Genomic DNA, 20,455 nt, shown 5'->3' on the forward strand with positions numbered 1-20,455 from the left:
GTAGAAGCTGTGATTGTGAATCACAAGGTCAACCTTGTGGCCTACTTCAAAAAAACACCCTTAAGAAAGTATGGTAATTGTGATTAAACATAGGATCCAAGAATCACAGAGCATTGCAAACATGACTTTGGGGTGTTTGTTTTTACCTCTTTCTCTTTAATAAGAGAGATTTCTCACATGGGATGAAACAAAATGTCTAACGAGAAAGCAGTAGTAGCGTACGAGAACCTTTTTTTTGTTGGCATGTAGCACTGTCTCTCATAGATGTCCATTTCATGGGAAACTCCTTTCCTGTGGGTAATGTGTAACCATGGCCACAGATATTGGCAATATTTTGAAAATACCATGATAATATTTCTGTAAATTCATAAAATGATATTAAAGCTAAAACTAGCGATATTTTGAAATTTTCATAATTTTATATATAGTATGATAGTAGCTCAATAGTTTCACGATATTATCAGTTATTTTTATTTTTTTACTTATTTTTTATAGCTTAAATGTATCTTTTCTTCTTTCTTTTATACTTTTATACTTATTTGTTTTATTATATGTATATTTTGTTATCTTAACATGTTATTTTCTTATTTATTTCTGTTATTTTTAGAATATTCAAGTGTGGAAATTTTTTCAAAATTTTATCAATGATAACATACATTATCACAAGCAATTGCCTTGCAGAAATATAGCGGAGACCTATATTTGTGACTATGGATGAAACAAACACCCCTCTACAAATGTACCTGGTTAAGAACTAGGAAAACCAAAGTCCCTAAGTGGGGTTAGGAACCTAGAAGTGTCAAAGAAAGCTAGGGCTAAATACCTAACTTTGATTGGCAACTGGGAGATGCTTTTCCATGTACGGCCAAAGGTTTAGGTGAGAGGATGGTGAAGTGGTGCAGTTGGCGTTCCTTATCTTGTTCCTTGGCTTTTACTCTTTAGCCTGACCCCACAATTGGATCTGGGTGCTTGACAACTTGAGTTAGGATCTGCCGCAGGGCCCACTCCAGATTTTCAAGTTAAGCAAACGACGTATCTCAGTGTTTGGCAAGGCTGTTGGATCAAGGTGTGGAATTCATGCCTCGATCCATGAAACTTTTGTTCTCCTTAGAGATAAGGGGCAATCAAATGCACCCTTGAGGCTTTATTTAGGAGCTGTATTTGAGATGTAGATGGGCCTGTTTCGCATGTCATGAAACAGAGAAAGTTTATGTAGAAACACACAAAGCACAAGGCATTTTCGCAGGCCCCACCGTGGCAACGCAAACAGAGGGTTCTCTTTTCTCGTGGAAAGGGAGCCCCAAAATGAACGTGACCACCCCCATTTCAGCGGAATCGCTTCCCATAAAGGAGTGGTCCCTCTCTGTTTTCGCGGAAGGATGCTACCTGTGGATTGAGGCACGGAGCCTCCTTCGGCGTGATGCAAACTCACCCTGAATCCCTTAGTCCCCTTGCTGTTTGGTAGCCCAGATTTGTTAGATGGGAATGAAGATGGTCTCTCATACCCCCATTTCAACTACATCTTCAAAAGGATGTAGTTGCCAACTTCACTCTTATTATCAATTTTCCTTCACTCTCATCAACGTTCTTATCTCTGCTCCAACACTAGCTTTCTAACAGACCTTAATATTTCAAGTATTTTTAGCAACCATTTTTTTAAGAGAAAAACAGGATTTGGGTTTGGGTTCAAAAACTACAAGGCCTTGAGATCTCAAAGCAAACCGTCAACTGAATTGTGATGCTGGTGCAACCTACCACCTGTTTTCTGAAAGCAGCAGTTCTAAGGGCTGGTAAACACTCTTTTCAGCTAAGCCTTGGCTTGAGCTTCTGACAAGCCGAGCTCAAGATGGCTCGTTAATATAACTTTTCTTTTTTTAATGAAGATGAACACTTGCTGATAATCGACGTAAACCTTAGGGTGCGTTTGTGGGCACTCCGCGCCGCAATCCACACATAGTGTTCTTCCATGGTAAAGAAATCAAACTACCCCTTCATGGGAATGGTTTCTGTAGAAATGGGGGGAGGCCTTTGATTTTGGGGTCGTTTTTCTACTAGGAAAAGCTTGGCAGTGTTTGTGTAACTACAGTGGAGCCCGCAGAAATGCTTTGTGCTTTATACTTTTTCGCGAAAACCCGTCATTTCCGTGACACACAAACACCCCTTAATGAGCCTGAGCCAAGGCACGAGGATTTATGAGTGTTAAGATCGTGTAGAGAAAGGCATGGTCGGGACCAAGCTTGATTAAAAGAAAATTATTTTGTTAGAGGAGGTAAGGGGAACAAGTGAACTTCCAAACCTCAATTAGAATAAAAAATAAATTTTTCAAAAAGGGATTGGAAAACAATTTATTTTCACGTGCAAAAGTCATAGCTATTCCATAAATTTTCATGCAGAATGTTATACTATAGTTGATTTATGAAAAATATATATAGCTAAAATAGTGATAAATCCTGTCAAAAAAACAAAAAGGTCTTATGAAAAGTTAATCAATTCCGAGCCTCTAGTGAAAATAAAAATGATTTAGCCACTTAAAACCTTCTTCCAAGAATTAATGGATTGTCCAAATGAGAATGATAGCATAACACATAGGTTATTAGAAAAAGTTCAAATAAGTACAGATGGTATACCATTGAACCACCTTGTTTTTTTTTATGAGAAAGAAGTGAAATTAAAAAACCTGAAAGTCACTCGTAGCATCTAATTTTAGATGCCTAATCAAACCGAGTGACCCTTATACAAGCTTGCTTACCTACCCAAGATTAGTGCCCCTACAAGCTTGGTTTGCCTCATATGTAACCTATTGAGCCCATTTCATGAGATCTTTACTAATCCAAGTGGTGGCTTGGTCATTTACCGGTTTTCAATTAATACTCATCTTTTTTTCTATTATTATTTTAGGTCTATGAACATGAGAGAGGCATGGTGCCAATGTTCACATTCTTTACTTATTATATATATATATATATATATATATATATATATATATATATATATATATATATATAGGGTAATTGAAATATGTTTACCAACCAAATATGTTTACTGGTATGAACCAATATTTTAATAGTTTTTTTTTCAAAAATTCCATTGTACAGATGTGATATAGACGCTTGGTTTTTTAAAAACATACTCTTGGATCATCTATTTACGATGTATAATAAGGATCATTTAAGGATTGAAAATCAATGGCTTAAAATATTCATAAATATTCAAGCATAAAAGAATTTATTTCTTGATCCAATTACGATGATCCAATAGTTGATTCCTAGCAAATGAACCACGCAAATGCATTTGCAGAATTAGATTTACAAAAAAAAAATTATGAAAATCTTGATTTATACTAGCAAAATATGTTTGCTGGTATGAACAAGATTTCATAGGTTTTTCTTTATTTTTTTCTAAAATTTCACTGTACGAATGTGATCTAGAGGCTTGATTTTATAGAAACATACTCTTGGATCATCCGGTTATAATGTATAAGAAGGATTTTTTAAGGATTGAAAATCAACGGTTCAATTTTTTTAAATATTCAAACATAAAAAAATCATATTTTTTGATAAAAAAATACATAATTCAACTGTTGATTCATAGCAAATAGACCATGCTGCAGGGTTAGAATTGCAAAAAAAGCATCCGAAATGCCTAGTTCAAACAAGCAATCATGTTTTGCTAGTAAACATATTCTAGTTTCCCATATACATGTATAATAGGAAAATGAAAACTTCTCCAATGGAAAACCCTCTCAAACCTCTTTAATAGAGGTTTTATTGAATTTTTAATATATTTTTTTAAAAAAATTTGTCCGTACATATGGATAGGTTTTTATAAGTTTCAAAATCAACAGTCTATAATTTTCATAAATTTTTTAGGCTCAAAATATTATTTTTTATATCCAAAATTCATGATCCAAATGTTGATTTATAATAAATCAATCAGTCATGCTGAACACAAAAAACCAACAAATTTTCATTGGGGAGGTTTTCATTCCCATGTATAATATATATTATTATGTATGTATATCTACTTATATATTATACATTATATGTGTTTATATTCAGCCCTGCCCGGCCCGACTTGACCCGGCCCATGGGCCTAGTGGGTGGGCTGTGGGCCTGACTTTTTCCAATGGGCTGGCCCGAACCGGACCTCTGGAGTCTGGTCTGGCCCGTCAATTGAAGGGCCGGGCTTTGACTGGGACCGGGCCGGCCCGTTGCCCCACCCCTACCCTAACATCCCTCTCTCGTCTCTCGACCTCCCTTTCTCCCTCTCCCTCTCTCTTCTCATTACCCATTTGCCTATTCTTAAGCTTTGGCTTTAGCCGAAACTTTCTCGGTCTTTCTGCGAGCTCTTCAGCGGTTCTCATCACGTTGGGCACCCGAGAAACCATCCTTCTCCTGGAGGCTCTTCTTATTCTCCCATCAGATTCTCCTTCCGTAGCGTTTTGGTCGAGTTTCAGGTATGAATCGCTCTACCATCTCATTTTGATTCTAGTTGTCATTTATGATCATATTTGTTGATAGACATGGCAAACTTCAACTGTCAACTGAATCACATTTTTCTGTAGAATTTCTCGAATTGTCATCCGGAATTAGTTCATGGTCTTGGAATTTGACGATCAAAATGTGGTTTTTTCCTTCACGATGAGTTATTGGGTTGATGTTGTCTATGAAGTAGCAAATTAACAGAATCAATTTATAAAGGCGGTGGATGAATTTCCTAAAGATGTATCAATTGTAGAGTTTTAGTTTGTTAATTTGTTTGGTCGGGTTCTGAACTTGATCAATCCAATTTGGGCTCAGTTTGATCATCATAACAACTATTTTGAATTAACTAATATTTTGGTGATTCTCCTCGCTTTAGCTTAAAGAAAGAGTTGTCTGTCGAAAAACATTCTCGTTGTTTTTGTGAAGTATCTAGAATCATCATACATTGCTGACAAAGAGAATTCAGAAGTCAAGCTACTGATCAAGCGTTGCCCCTCTGTTTGGTTTTCATTAGGAATTAACAATAAATCCTAACACTTTTTGAGACATTGTTATCATGCCTTACTTGTACTCATACATCTTTAAGGGTGAGGTAAAGGTCAGCAGTGTTATCAGAAAGGAACAACTTATATTCTTGAAGTGAATGTCGTGCTTTAAGCAACATGAGATGCCTACTGCTTTAATACATCTTGAAATTTGGGTCGTGAATGTTAAAGAAGTGTGAAACAACATAGGCTTTCTTTCTTTTAAAGGAATTGTTTGTTTGTTTTTATAACTCTTTGTTTATGATTTATATGTAAATTGTAATCGATTCTTTGTTTCTGGAACTCTTTGAGTTTTTATAGTCTTTTCTTATATGCTTTTTTGCAGTTGAACAATGGGAAGAGATGTAGGATGGGATCATGCATTTTTTCAGTTGCATTTGGTTGTTAATGCTAGTATGTTTTTTTTGATGATGACATAATGTTGAGAAGTTTGATTGTTAGTGAATTTGTTACTTAATTTTTTATTGAATGCTCATATTTTATTTCTTAGATACTTACATAGATCAAGTTGTTGCATTAATGCTACTTTTACATGTTAATCTCATATTTTTTGGTATGTATTTGAGATTTTCTATTTCTTATTGGTTGTTGCTTTCATCAATAAAGCATTTCTTTTATTTATTTGTATTTGTAGATATTTTTTAAAGTTTTTTTTAGTTTTCAATTTTACTTTTGAGGCTTATGCTTTACGCCTCGCTTCATTGCTTGGTGGAGCACTTCGCTATGCCTCAACACTTTTCACAACATTGATATATATATATATGTATATATATATATATATAGAGAGAGAGAGAGATGAATGAAAACCTACCCACTAAAAAACATGCCAAACCTACCCACCACACGTTGTATTGGATTTTTGGTGTCTTTTTCAAAATTTTGACCGTACATATGTGATCTATATGCTTGTTTTTATAGAAATCAGTTCTTGGAGCATTTGATTCCAATGCATGGATAGGTTTTTATAAGTTTCAAAAATCAATGGTGTATAACTTTCATAAATTTTTTAGGCTCCAAATATCATTTTTTTAATCCAAAATTCATTAGCAAGTGTCGAATTTTAGTAAATCAATCATGCTGAACACATCTGTACGGTCAGAATTTTGAAAAAAATACCTGAAATTTTCCATTGGGTAGGTTTGGCATGTTTTTTAGTGGGTGGGTTTTCATTTTCCTATATATATATATATATATATATAGCATTTGCTACACTCGTGATAAGGAACCCCCTAGTTGGAATTAATTGGGGGAGGTTGTTTTAACCATATCTATCCCCATGGATGTGTTCAGCATTGTCAAAACAGTAGGAATTGACCCTTGGATCATAGTTTTTCGACGTAAAAATATATCTTTTTGAGGTTTGAAAATTTGGTGCATTGTTTTTGTAGGTTGTTTATTTTCCAACCCTCGCAAAATCTGACATATACATTAGAAAAACATGATCCAAAGGTCAGATTCTGCTAAACTTAGTATGTAGATAACATCTGGAGGGTCAGACGTGCAAAAAAACTGAAGAAAATAAAAATATTACATTTTTTCACTAGGGGGTTCCTTACCCCTGAGGGTAGCAAAGGTTACCCAATATATATATATATATATATATATATATATATATATATATAGCCAAAGAATTGTCAATATGATATTGGGGTGTGTCCTTAACAAAGGGTTTTAAAATGAGAACATAATCATTTTTGGGGTTTCAAACCACAAAGCTGAGCTCCAGCAACCTCCTTGAAGGACAGACAACGGGAAATTTTCCAGCATGTGTCCATGGGTGAAAGTTATGCTGTCATTTTTTCAATCTCTTCCTGTTCATCAATTTGTTCATTTCCCCTTTCTTCTCTTGCATTGGGTTTCTTTTCTCAGTTTTAAATTCTCAATCCTAACATCTCAAAACAACATGATTGTTTCTCATCAATAATCATTCTTTCAGGGTATTTCTAAAGAAGGTATAAATCATAGTCACAACTATTAGCAACGTTTTAAATTTATGACAAAAGAATCACGATAAATATGTCAGCTGGAGAGAGAGAGAGAGAGAGAGAGAGAGAGAGAGAGAGAGAGAGAGAGAGAGAGAGAGAGAGACCTCATGTACATGGACCATAGTTGCTATTTGTGATTCACAAATTGGTATTTGTTATAAAGTGAGTAATAAAAGGAAGGCTACACTAGTGGGTACCAAAGTAAAACCCACAAGTGAACAATGCCATTTAAGATATTTCTTCCTAAGGTTGGATCCTCTAGGTATGATGTATATGTTGGGGTGATTAAGAACCAGCCTTGAATCATGTTTTTCCGACGTGTATATACGTTTTTTGAGAGTGAAAATCAATGACCTACAATATACTAAATTTCATCCTTCAATAATTTGAATTCAAAAAACACATTCCAAGAATTGTTTCTGACCATTTCGAGCACATTTTTGGGTTCAGATTGTCATGAAATAGCACGGAACCCGAGACATAACCGAAAGACAAACAAAAAAGGAACTAAAGCACAAACATTATTTATTTAACCAAAAAAGGAAATAACATATTTGTACATTCACAAGAACATCAAGAAATAAAATAAATATTTTTTATTAATAGCAAAATAAACAAAAATTACTAATGAAACTCACTACAAAACACTCAAACACACACCATATGTACATCCAAGAGTGTACAAATGCCCTCAATGAGTCGCCAACCAATGAACCCCATATCTCTATGAGGGAAAACTACAAATAAAAAGGTTAGAGGGTTGCCAACCAATGACCCCCTTCCTCTGTCTCTAAACATAGCAAGGAAAGGGATTACCAGGCAACAACTCTCCTCTCTGTCACTTCTCTGAAACAGGAAACTCCCTCCCCTTCTCTTGGCTGAGTCTTCCCTGCCCAATTAGTCCTTATGAGACTTGAGCTCTCACTCAAGTTGGTATAGCTTCGAGTTTTAGGTCAAGCTCTCATCATATTAACCAAGTCTCAACTGTCTCCAGCCTGCCTCTGGCAGCTATATCTGTCACTTGCAGTTCTTCTTTTGATGTCACAAATTGTTCTTGGTTCTACTTCCGTCCTTTGATGGTAATATTGTTATTACCAATTAGCAATAATGTGATACCATTATTCAAACTATCAATATTTAAGGATCAGTCAGTCAAGTTTTTATTGCTAATTTAAGGATTACCTACTTCGTTTTGGCTTTCTTCTTATGTCAAGTCCCTTCACAAGTTGTTATTGGTTCTACCTGTCTTTATGTTAACATTGTTATTTACTCAACACCCATCAGAAATAATTTGATACCGTTCTCGTGCTATCAATAAGGGATCAGTCTTATGGCTACCCTGAGAGTTTGCCTACTGTTTTGGTATTTATTGTTGTAGAATTCGTTTTCTGGTTTGGTGTTCTGTGTGCATGAGTTCATTTTTTGTCAATTTTATTTGATTTTAGGATGTTAGTTCTCCATATTTATTAAGCTGTATTTTCCAAGAAAAATAAGAATGAGAATCTATGTCACACGGACTTCTCTAGGGAGGCGCCGCACCCGAGTCGACACGCCCCGACATGGGTGCGGACACGGGTGCGGCTTCGGACACGGCCCGGACTCGGTCAACGAGTTGAGGCCGAGTCCGTCCTTGTTTTGGACTCGGTCAACATTGATTGAGTCCAAAAATGTCCATTTTTAGGGCAAAAAACAAAAAAAATGATCTTTTTATATATTTTTTTAAAATATATATATATATAGCATGAGTCTCAAACATAAGCCCCAGGGAAAAAAAATCCGGGGGGCAGCGGCCCTCCCTGGACCCCCACCCGCTGACCGGTCAGCGGGACCTGCGTCTGGGGGAGCCCCCGGACCCTCGTTTCTACAAGGGCAAAAGTACAATTTGCAAAGTTTGTTAAAACACTCATGCTGGTGCCAAACTTTAGAGGACAATATCCACATATATGCACACACTGGATATATATATATATATTTTAAATATCTATATATATAGCTGAGTCCCCGTGTCCAAAATTTTTAAAATTGCGCCGCACCCATGTCGCACCCGCACCCTCACCCTCACCCATGTGACATAGATGAGAATTGGTTTTTGTCTACCCACTGAAAAGATTTTAAAATAGAAAATCTAGATATTGAAAGGTTGTGTTATGAAGTTTGATTTTAATCTCTGATATTTCTTTGTGATATTGGTTTTCATCTTGCATAGTGTACATATTCTTGGAATTAGGTTGTCAAGTGTTTTCATCATTGAGTTCAGGTTTTTTGGTTCAGGTTTGGAGTCATTGATTTGATTGGGTCTTATTAGTGGAAGGATACAGTTGGTCATGGTTAAAGGTACAAAACGTAAGAAGAGAGATGGAGAGAAAGAAGAGAAGATACCAGATGGAGAAAAGCAAATAAACCAGAAGAAAGATGAAGAAATAGATAAAGAAAACATGGTTGGTGGAGAAGATGAAAAAATCCTCAATGACTTGCCAGTTGAGGAATTTGCGGGAATATCAGTTCAGCCTACTAAACAGGACACTAAGCAAAGGGTTACTTTTATTCTAGAGAGGGCTTCATTGGAGGTTGCAAAAGTAGGAAAGGTAGATATTTATTTCCATATTTTTATGACTTATTGTTGTAGTTTTTGTTAATTTACACCCATTCAGTGACTTCACTGAATAATATACTATGCTTTTACTTGTCTTATTACATTGCCTGTCTATCCAGACCTACCAGATTTTGAATTCAAATGATCATGCAAGTTTCTTGAAAAGGCACAACCGTGATCCTCAGGCTTATAGACCTGACATTATTCACCAGGTTAGTGAACCTTCTCAATGTTATGCAATTTGATTTTGTTCCAGTTGTATAGATCTTTATGTATTTGCTTCCCTTCATTGTGTTTAGTATTGCATAAATGTTATGTAATGTATATTTGATAGTTGTAATTTGACTAATCTTGAGCTTGTTGCTTTTTTTCCTTTTTGGGAAAGAATTTATTACTTTAAATTTTCATGATTATTTGATCTTAAGTAGTTCAACATTCCTATACCTTATATATTAGATTTAGGTATCTTTGGTTCTTAGCCAAGAGAAGAAGAAAAAGAAGACAATATGGAGAGGCCTAAAAAACTGAATGATTCCTAACGGGGAAATCATGGATGCTTCCTCTATTAATAAAGAATCAACAATATTACAAAAAGTTACAAAACTGCCCTCACTTATCAAGTTACAACAAAATAGTTATAAAGGGCAACTTAGACCAAAGAAAAATATTACAATAGCGTTTCTGAAATCATACAGATCTGGACCCAGTATAGGACCCAGATCCAAATACATTATCTCTCAATAGTCTCCCTCAAGTTGTACATGGTGATCACCATGGATAACTTGGACTTTAAATACTAGAATATTTGCTTGGTTAGTCATTTTATGAAAAGGTTTGCTATCTGATTTTCAGAACCAACAAATCTTGCTTCAAGCTCTCCATCTTCAATCTTACTAATGATGAAATGTTGATCTATCTTTATATGCTTTGTTATTCCATGGTGGATCAGATTTAATGAGATCTTGATGGCGCTTTGAATTGTCACAAAACAAGACTGACTTAGAAAATTTCTCATTTAAATTATGCAACAAACTCATTATCCATGCTAGTTCTAAGGAAGAGGTGGCATTGGCTCAATATTTGGCCTCTATACTTGATTGAGCTACTGTTGTTTGCTTTTGAGATATCAAGTTACCTCCAACAAAGGCACAATACCTTGAAATTGATCTCCTCTTATCAGGTTCCCCAACCCAATCATCATCTGAAAAGGCCATGACAGAGATGACCTTGAGATCTTATAGAGCAATCTGTCCTTCAGACACCTTAAAATTTGATGGTTCTTGGCTGGTGCATGAATTGCAAGACTTGGTTAAAAGCATAGACCACATCCGGTCAAGTAAAGATGAGGTAAAGCATTTCAACTATGCTCCAATATCTAGTTGGATCCTCATATAGATCTCCATCATCAACACTGAGCCATTGGTGTATTGGTGCAAGAGTAAAGCACTGGTTTGCAATCATTCATACATGCCTTTCGCAAAAGATCAATTGTGTATTTGTATTGAGTCATAACTAATCCATCTTTCTTTCTATCGACTTCAACACCCAAAAAATACTTTAACTAACCCAGATCATTCATCTTGAGGCGTTTGTTCAACACCTCTTTTATTTCTTTGATGTGACCGTTTGAACTTCCTGTAACAATTATATGATCAACATAAGAAGAGCAATCATATATTCTTTACCTTTATGAACAAACAAAGAGTGATCCGAAGGTGATTGTAGAACCCATGCTTGTGTATCTCTAAAGAAAAACTTTCAAACCATGAACAGGAAGCCTTTTTGAACCTGTATATAGCTTTATTAAGTCTGCACACATACTAATTCAGATCATTCTCACTGTAACCCAATAGCTTGAAAAACTGAAAATCTCACAATATTATGGCGAGATATTTGCAAAACACAATTATCTCGATATTATCGCGAGATTTTTAAAATCTTGCCTAATTTGATTATCTCACAATATTATTGCAATACTATAGTGATTTTATTGCACTTTACAAATAATGAAACATCAAAAAGAAAAAAAATGGCAACGTAAAACTGGACACACCTCAAAATTCCAAAAACACCTAAAATGTGCTGCCAACAGCTGGCAAAAAGCACCTAAAAAGTGGTGCCCAGCTGGAGCACTCCACATGAACAAGACTGTTACCCATGAGACTGGGCAGGCTTGTTTACCCACGTGAACAAGGCAAAGCACAAGAGGAGAGGGTGGGGCACAACTCTTAAATAGAAATGGAAGGTGCCCTCCTTCCTTTCCAAGATATGGGACTAATTTTTTTACCGATTGCATTTGTATGCCTATGCTCACATTGGACATTATTCACTTATACCAATAGGTACGGGATATTTGTATAATTTTTAAGTGATGTTTTTTTTTGGATGATCAAGTTGAGGGCTATGTCACAGGGACTCGGCAAAACATATGCCGCACCCGCGTCGACGCAACGCGGGTGCGCGTGCGGGTGCGGCACCGGGTGCGGTCAACACGACCCTGGGTGCGGTCAACGCACCCAGGGTCATTTTTGTCCACAATTTGGGCGTAAAAAAAAAAAAAATTCCCGATGAAAAGGAGGATTAGGGCAAAATTTTTTTTTGCCCTAATCTCTCCTCTCTCTCCCCCTGAGCTCAAGCTCTCTCCCAGCTCCGTCGCCCCAGCTCCGCCGCCGCTGCCCCAGCTCCTCATCTCGGCTCATCGTCTCAGCTCATCCTCTCCTTTCGCAGGTACCCTCTCTCACTCTCTTCTTGGGTCGGCAGGGGAGGGGCCGAGCACCCCCCCCCCCCTCTCTCGGTCTTTTGTTGGGTCGGCAGGGGAGGGGCTGAGCCCCCCCTGCTCCCTCATTTTTCGGCAGGGGAGGGGCTGAGCCCCCCCCCCCCCCCTCTCGGTCTTTTGTTGGGTCGATAGGGGAGGGGCTGAGCCCCTCCCCCATGTGTTGTTTTTTTTTGGTCGACAGGGGAGGGGCTCGACCCCTCCCCCATGTGTTGTTTATTTTGGGTCGACAGGTGAGGGGCCGAGCCCCTCCCCCATGTGTTGTTTATTTTGGGTCGACAGGGGAGGGGCTCGACCCCTCCCCCATGTGTTGTTTTTTTTGGGTCGACAGGGGAGGGGCCGAGCCCCTCCCCCATGTGTTGTTTATTTTGGGTCGACAGGGGAGGGGCTCGGCCCCTCCCCCATGTGTTGTTTATTTTGGGTCGACAGGGGAGGGGCCGAGCCCCTCCCCCATGTGTTGTTTTTTTTGGGTCGACAGGGGAGGGGCTGAGCCCCTCCCCCATGTGTAGTTTTTTTTGGGTCGACAGGGGAGGGGCCGAGCCCCTCCCCCATGTGTTGTTTTTTTTGGGTCGACAGGGGAGGGGCCGAGCCCCTCCCCCATCTGTTGTTTTTTTGGGTCGACAGGGGAGGGGCCGAGCCCCTCCTCCATCTATTTTTTTTTTGGGTCGGCAGGGTAGGGGTTGAGCCCCCCCCCTGCTCCCTCTGTTTTCAGCAGGGGAGGGGCCGAGTCCCCCTCGCTCTCGCTCTCTTGTTGGGTTGGCAGGGGAGGGGCCGAGCCCCCCTCGCTCTCGCTCTCGCTCTCTTGTTGGGTTGGCAGGGGAGGGGCTGAGCCCCCCCTTCTCCCTGTGTTTTCGAATTGATTTGAAAATTGTAATGTATTTTTTTTTTGTGTTTTCAGGATAAAAATGACGGACAAAGGGAAAGGACTTGCGTCATCCTCATCCCAACATGCGAGTTCTGCTGCTAGTTTTGCTGATAGTTGCAGTGGGATTGATGATGTGGGGCCACTATGGGTACATGTAGATAAACTCGCAAAAACTGGAGAAGGAGGTGGTGGAAACAAGAGATTTCGATGCAAGCTCTGCGAAAGAGATTTTGTTGGGTCTTACACAAGAGTGAAGGCTCATTTGTTGAAGATACCAGGACATGGCATTTCAGCTTGCAGAAAAGTTGATGAGGCAATACGAAGACAATACAAGAAAATACAAGAAGAATATGAGAAGAGAAAGGCAATGGCCGATTCTTCTGCAGTCAGTGTGCCATTTGCAAGCCACCAAGAAGATGCTGAAAAAAAAAGAAAAGTCAATGTAGGAGGTAGAGGAACGATACAAGCAGCATTCAATACATATGGAAGAGAAGAATTGGATAGAAAAGTTGGGAGGTATTTTTATTCTGGTTCACTCCCATTTAATGCGGCTAGAAATCCTTATTGGAAGGATTTAGTAACATCCTTGGCAAATTGTAATTTGAGTGGTTATGTGCCTCCAAGTTCAGAAAAAATACGAACCACACTTCTTGCAGAAGAGAGGCCAAATGTGGAGAGGTTGCTAGAAATTAAAAAATATTCATGGGAGCAAAATGGAGTTTCCATTGTGTCTGATGGATGGACAGATATTCAAAGGCGTTCATTAATCAATTTCATTGCTTGTTCGCTTAGTGGCCCAATATTCTTGAAAGCAGTTGATGCATCTGGGGAATATAAAAATGCAGAGTATTTGAAGGGATTGTTTATAGAAGTGATAAAAGAAGTGGGTGATCAGAAAGTGGTACAAATCATTACAGACAACGCTCCAGTTTGTAAAAGTGCAGCGTTGAGTTTGGAGAGTGAGTACCCTCATATTTTTTGGTCTCCCTGTGTAGCACACAGCTTAAATCTAGCCCTAAAGAGCATATGCAACCCCAAAGAAGAAGAAAATTCACAAGCATATGCTTTATGTTCATGGATTGAAGATTTAGAAAGAAATGTCAAAAGCATTAGAAATTTTGTTGTTAACCACCATCGTGCTAATGCTATATTTAATAGGCATTCTGATTTGAAATTGTTGAAGGTCGCTGAAACACGTTTTGCTTCCATCATTGTGATGATGAAGAGGATTAAAAGATTGAAGAATGCTTTGATTAATATGGTGACTGATGAAAATTGGACATTCTATCGTATTGATGATGATATGAAGGCTCAAGAAATTAAGAAATTCATTCTTGATGATGAGTTTTGGGACAGAGTGGTATACTTCCTTCAATTTACGCAACCTATTTAGGAAATGTTAAGAGAAGTTGATAAGGATGAGCCCATGCTTCACAGAGTTTATGAAATGTGGGATAATATGATTAAAAAAATACAAGCTATAGTTTTCATGCATGAAGGAAAAAATCCTGCATTGGATGATTCAGATTTTTTTAATCATATTCATTCAATTTTAGTCAGAAGATGGGATAAGAGCAACACTCCTTTACATTGCATGGCACATTCTCTTAATCCAAAATATTATGCAAATAAGTGGCGGGCTGGTGGTATTGGTCGTGTCCCTCCAAATTTAGACCCAGAGCTATCAAGACATAGAAATATGTGTATGACAAGACTTTTTCCAGAAGCATATCTTCTACATCAAGTCACACAAGAGTTTGAAAATTTTTCATCTTCGAGATTATATGCACCAGCATTATTCGCGAGAGAAGAAGATAATATAGATCCTATCACATGGTGGTTAACATTTGGATCAGAAACACCTCTTCTGCAACGTCTTGCATTAAGATTGCTATCGCAGTCTGCTAGTTCATCTTGTTGTGAAAGAAATTGGAGCACATATTCTCAAATCCACAACATGAAGAGAAACAAACTCACCAGCAAGCGTGCAGAGGATTTAGTATATGTTCATTCAAATCTTCGATTACTTTCGCGAAGCAATGATGAATACAGGTACTAATTTGCTCTCTTAGTTATTTGATTATTTCTTAGTTTTCATTTAAATATACTTGTATTGTATTTATCATTTTCAAATTGGGTTTATAATGCAGACAAGGAACATCCAAATTTTGGGATGTAAACCCAGAAGAGTGTGACTTCGAGGGAGAACATGAATTCAACGTAACAAACATGGATTTAGCTGAGCCCAGTCTTCCTTCTAATGATGCATTTGATGATGAAGAAGAAAATTATTAGCATCCATTACTTCATCAGGATATACTTTGGTATGTAATTTAGTTCTTTTATGCAATACTTATTTGATTGATATTTAGGTCAATTTATGTAATTGCTTTACTTATTTGATTGATAATTTGATATTTAGGTTGATATATTGCATGCATGATGAATCATATTATGAGTTTATGACAATGTTTACTGTTAAATGTTAAACTGTTAAAACTTCAAAATCATTTATATATATATATATATATAATTTTTTTACATTTTTGCCCCTGCCACACCCCCGCACCCGGGTTTTTTGGAAGTGCCGAATCCCCGCACCCGCACCCGCACCCGCACCCATGTGACATAGGTTGAGGGTTAAGTGGCAGTTGATTGAATTATGGTTATATATCACCATCTATTAATTTATCTATTTATTTTAGATTTTGATTAATAATAAATTTTAATAAACCGATATTTTACCAATTTTTTTCTTTGAAAAACATGAAATTTCAAAATCTTGAGATATTTTATTGCTGAGAAATTGCCGAGAACGGTATTTGTGACCTTGCTCCATGTAAACTTCCTCTTTAAAATCCTCATGCAAGAATGCATTTTAACATCGAGTTGGATCAATGGTCAATGCAATATTCAAACGGTTCCTATCTTCACTACGGGACTAAACGTCTCCCCATAGTCCAATCCATTTTCCTGAGTAAAGCCTTTTACTACTAATCGGGATTTATATCTCTCAATACAACCATCAAGTTTATACTTGATTTTATAAACCCACTTCAATCCTATCACATTCTTATCAGGAGGTCTTTTTACAACGTCCTATATCTGACACTCATGCAATGTGTTTATCTCTTCATTCATAGCTTCGATCCACATCTTATTTTTGGATGCTTGGGTATAGGAGGTAGGCTCCACTTTCTTGTCAATCATCATGATAAAAATTTGATGATCCATGCTAAAACTGTCATAGCTTGCCCACCTTTAGATGGGATATTTAATTCCTTTCAACCTTTTGAATTCAGGCTGATCTATACTCGTAGCTGATTGATTATCATAATTTTCTACGTTACCCACATTTTCAGATTGCTGAATGTCATGCACATCTATTGTTCTTTTGTTCCTTCTAGTATAAACAAAGCCCTCTTTATACCCGTCGCCTTGAACTGATGAATTTCTATTGCCATCTATTGTTCCATTGCCAGGAATAAGATCTAAACTTTCGGTATGCTATCCACGATTTTCTGTATTTTCTTCCTGCAATGGCGGGTCATTATTTCAATCAGCAGCAAACAACTCCTCTCTAATCTAAGGTTGATAAAATTCAGCACTCGTCTCCTTTCCTTCCCGAACAGTATTTGCGCCAAACTTGCACTCAAAGGAAGTTTCATCAAACAGGGCATTTCTAGAAATTTAAATGCATTTATTCTTGATATCATAGCACCTGAACCCCTTATAATTATCAATATATTCCACAAATTTGCAAATTAGTGCCTTGGCTTCAAACTTGTTTCTCTGAGACTTATCTATGTGAACATAACAAATGCAACCATAGGCTCTTAATGAATCATAATCATAATCATAATCAGGGTGTTTTCCAAACAAAACGTAGTGAGGAGATTTATAACCTAAAATTTTCATAACATATTCATGACATATACAATAGAATGAAAAGCCTTCGTCCAAAGGTGAATAGGAACGCATCTAACATGTAACATTGCTAAGACACTCTCAACCATATGGTGATGCTTTCTTTCAACAATACCATTTTGTTGCAAGGTACGTGGACAAGGCACTCTTCGATTGATTTGATTACTTTCAAGATAGTCAATAAATTCTTTTGAAGGGCATTTGCCACCACCATCATACTGGAAATTCAGAATTGAGATAGAAATTTGATTCTTAACTAACTCATAAAATTTCTTGAATATATCAAACACTTGTCTCTTATGCTTCATGAAATATATCCAGGTATAAAAGAGAGAAATCATTAATAAAAGAAACATAGTATGACTACCAGAAGAGGAAGCATTGGGTGCAGAACCCCAAATATCAAAATAAACAATTTCAGAAAAGCTTTGAAGTTCTTTTATTCTACGAGTTGAAAGAAAGAACATGGCTTTTTGACAACTGACAGCTAGGACAAATGGCTTGAATAGATTAATGACTCAAAGTAAACTCTGGAATAAGACATCTCAAAACTAATCTCTCAATAAACCCACGACTATAGTGATCTAGACGACTATGCCAGACGTCAACTTTATTTGATTTACATATACTAAACAAAAAAAGCAGATTTGGAGACACTGAATTGAGTTTGAAACTACATTGGGAGACTTGGATGGTTGATTTTCTCGAAAGACGTACATATTGGCCCATCTTTCTCCTTCAGTGAACGTCTTCTTCATGAGAACATCCTTAACATAAAGAGGGGAAGAAGCAAATAATAGAAGAATTGACATCATCAACCAACTTGGACATAGAAACAAGGTTCTTTTTTATATTAAGGACGGAAAAGATATTAGAAAGATTTAGAAAACTAGAACTAGATGGAATGGTGAGTCCCATCTCCTGTTATAACAGTATCTTTACTATAACAAGGATCAACTTAAGAAACTTACCCTCATCACCAGTTATGTCACTTGCAACGCCATGATTAATATACCACAACCCTTGATCATTCTATTCAGGTTGAGTCCTGCAAGTTCAGCTAACAAGAACATCTTGTCCATAGGCAACTGTGCCTGACCGCTACTCTACCCGCTACTCTAACCTGCAACTTGATTATTTGCCTAACTCTTGTTTTGTGTTGCCTTCGGATTGTATCTTGGGTCATCTTTAAACTAGTAATTAGCCTTGACATGACCTAGCTTATTGCAAATAAAACAAGTGGGAATAGAGTGTTTCCCGTGATTATTAGCATTAGGAGGCATATTTGGCATGGGAAGAATGTCTCTATCTCCTTGCTTATTTCCACGACCACGCCCTTTGCCTCCTTGAAACATTCCTCCTTCCCACGTCCCCTAGCCATATTGGCGACCAATACTTCTTGGGTGTCACCTGAGAAATCAAATTATGTAAGTTCCATCTCATAATTCAGCATCTTTGAAGTTAGATTATCGAAGGAAGAAGGCACATTAGAATCCTGCAAAGTGGTGGAGAGGATGCAATACTCAGGGCCAAGTCCAATATTAGCTTGTTGAACTGTATTTTTCTTGCACTTCATATCCCACCATGGCAAATTGGTCAATAATGGTCTTAATCCTTTTCAAATATTCTAAGACTGACATTGAACCGTTCTTGATATTTTGAAACTCCTTTTCAGGAACATAACCTTGGATTATGATATTGCTGCATGGCAACACAATCATCAGGTCCAACAAGAACCTCCTAGGATAGGATAGGATGGAGGTACTGTACGCAACCAAAGGCCTGGTTCTTATTCATCCAGGCCTCAAATGTAGGATTCTTGACAGCAACAGATGGAACAACAAGCCTTTTGTCATCCTTTCCTTCTCTAATGACATACTCTGGTGTGGAGGGGTGATGGACCCATCAAGGTATTCAGAGAGATCTTGGCTCGTATGAAAGGAGTTATTTGCCTCTTCCAAGTCCAGAAATTGGAACAGTAAGTTTTTCATAAATGAGTTGAGGCAAAAAGGTGGAGGACAATAGGGCCTGAAAATTAGGATCCATATGAAGGCAATGACAAAGAAATAGGCAAGGAAGAGGAACATGTCACATTGTATAATGCAATTTAGTAATCACGTCGACAATATCGGAAGCTCCAAACTGAAACTGATCTGCATTTCTTTTTTCAGATCACCGAAAAATAATGCAACAATTTTGATATGAACTGTAGAGCAGCAACACACAATTCCTCTCAAAGATTTGTTTGTAAGATGTATGTGTGACGTGATCTAATGAGTCAAGACTCAACAGCAAAACCAATACTATATGTGATGTGATCCGAAGAATCAGAAGTAGGCAGTAGAGTCAGTAGAAGTTAAAGAGGATATCTTAGCGCAGAATCGTTTCAAATCTGGTCTAATATGAGATTCAATCAGATCTATAACTATGCCTTTGCAAGATGAGGACCGATACGAGAAGAAAGAGGTATTGACTGCACAGTGTAAAATAGCGATTTAGATCTGATTCGATGTGAAACCAATCAGACCCGATACCAACTGATACTATCAACACAAAAGAGAAATTACGATGAGTTAATATAACAGTTTCACAAAGCGAGACAGATGAGGAAGCCAAGAGAAACGTAGCAGACCAAGAAGATTGGGAATCAAACAAAACAATGGTGAGAGGAGAAGACAAGAAAAATAGAAAGAAAAAGAATCAACAGGAAATCTTGGGAGAGAAGAAAGAAGAATTGAAGAGGAAGCAAACACGTATGAACCCATGGTCATTTAACAAGTTACAACAAAACAGTTATGAAGGGAAACTTAGACCAAAGGAAAATATTAAAGCAACCTTTCTTAAAGCATACGGATCTGGACCCAGATCCCAATACGTTATCTCTCAATATCAATATTATAAAACGTTGTTATACTTTCAAAAACTCCGCCTGTGTAGTTATACACTGCCGGTCCCAAGCCCGGATAAAGGAGGGTTGCGGTAGGCCTGTGACAGCCAGCATAAAAACTTTGTCATATCCTATGAAAATGAACCAATATGAGAATTTCGTTGGGGCGTTCCCTACTGAGCGACGCGCTGTACTCTCTAGGCCCGGAGGCAGTGATAAATGTGCAAGGGTTGCTAGGTCGTCGCCCAGAAGCGACGCGTCACACCGGCGCCCGGGTGTGGTGTCAAATAGGCAAGGGTTCCCTCACTTTGTTGGACGGGTGGGGGTAAAGAAGTTAGTCCAAGACCATAAAATTAGGTTAGCCACTTGGAACATAAGGTCTTTAACTGGTAAGTT

General features: G+C 37.7%; 2 protein-coding genes across 3 annotated transcripts in view; both read left to right on the top strand.

The window, feature by feature from the left end:
- Positions 1-20,455, top strand: part of LOC149844696 (uncharacterized) — a 55,590-nt gene that overhangs the window by 27,341 nt on the left and 7,794 nt on the right. Inside the window, exons 1-3 of one of the 2 annotated variants that reach the window (XM_089995153.1) lie at positions 4,258-4,456; positions 9,286-9,599; positions 9,727-9,819. In XM_089995153.1, coding sequence (XP_089851279.1) covers positions 9,339-9,599; positions 9,727-9,819 — 354 coding nt within the window. In that variant the 5' untranslated portion in view covers positions 4,258-4,456; positions 9,286-9,338. Of the gene's footprint in view, positions 1-4,257; positions 4,457-9,285; positions 9,600-9,726; positions 9,820-20,455 lie in introns of those variants that run through there. The other variant, XM_089995154.1, reaches the window with a different exon arrangement.
- On the top strand, positions 13,174-15,709 carry LOC149844698 (uncharacterized). Its single transcript, XM_089995148.1, has 2 exons — positions 13,174-15,297; positions 15,396-15,709. The coding sequence occupies exon 1, from the start codon at positions 13,286-13,288 to the stop codon at positions 14,636-14,638; it is 1,353 nt and encodes a 450-aa protein (XP_089851274.1). The 5' UTR covers positions 13,174-13,285; the 3' UTR covers positions 14,639-15,297; positions 15,396-15,709.

The sequence above is a fragment of the Nuphar pumila genome, chromosome 2 (genome assembly GCF_984573655.1).
Source record: "Nuphar pumila chromosome 2, dmNupPumi1.hap1.1, whole genome shotgun sequence".
Taxonomy (NCBI): domain Eukaryota; kingdom Viridiplantae; phylum Streptophyta; class Magnoliopsida; order Nymphaeales; family Nymphaeaceae; genus Nuphar; species Nuphar pumila.

Bases quoted from the DNA above. Each gene is read 5' to 3' on its own strand.
- LOC149844698 (XM_089995148.1), top strand. From the start codon at position 13,286: ATGACGGACAAAGGGAAAGGACTTGCGTCATCCTCATCCCAACATGCG.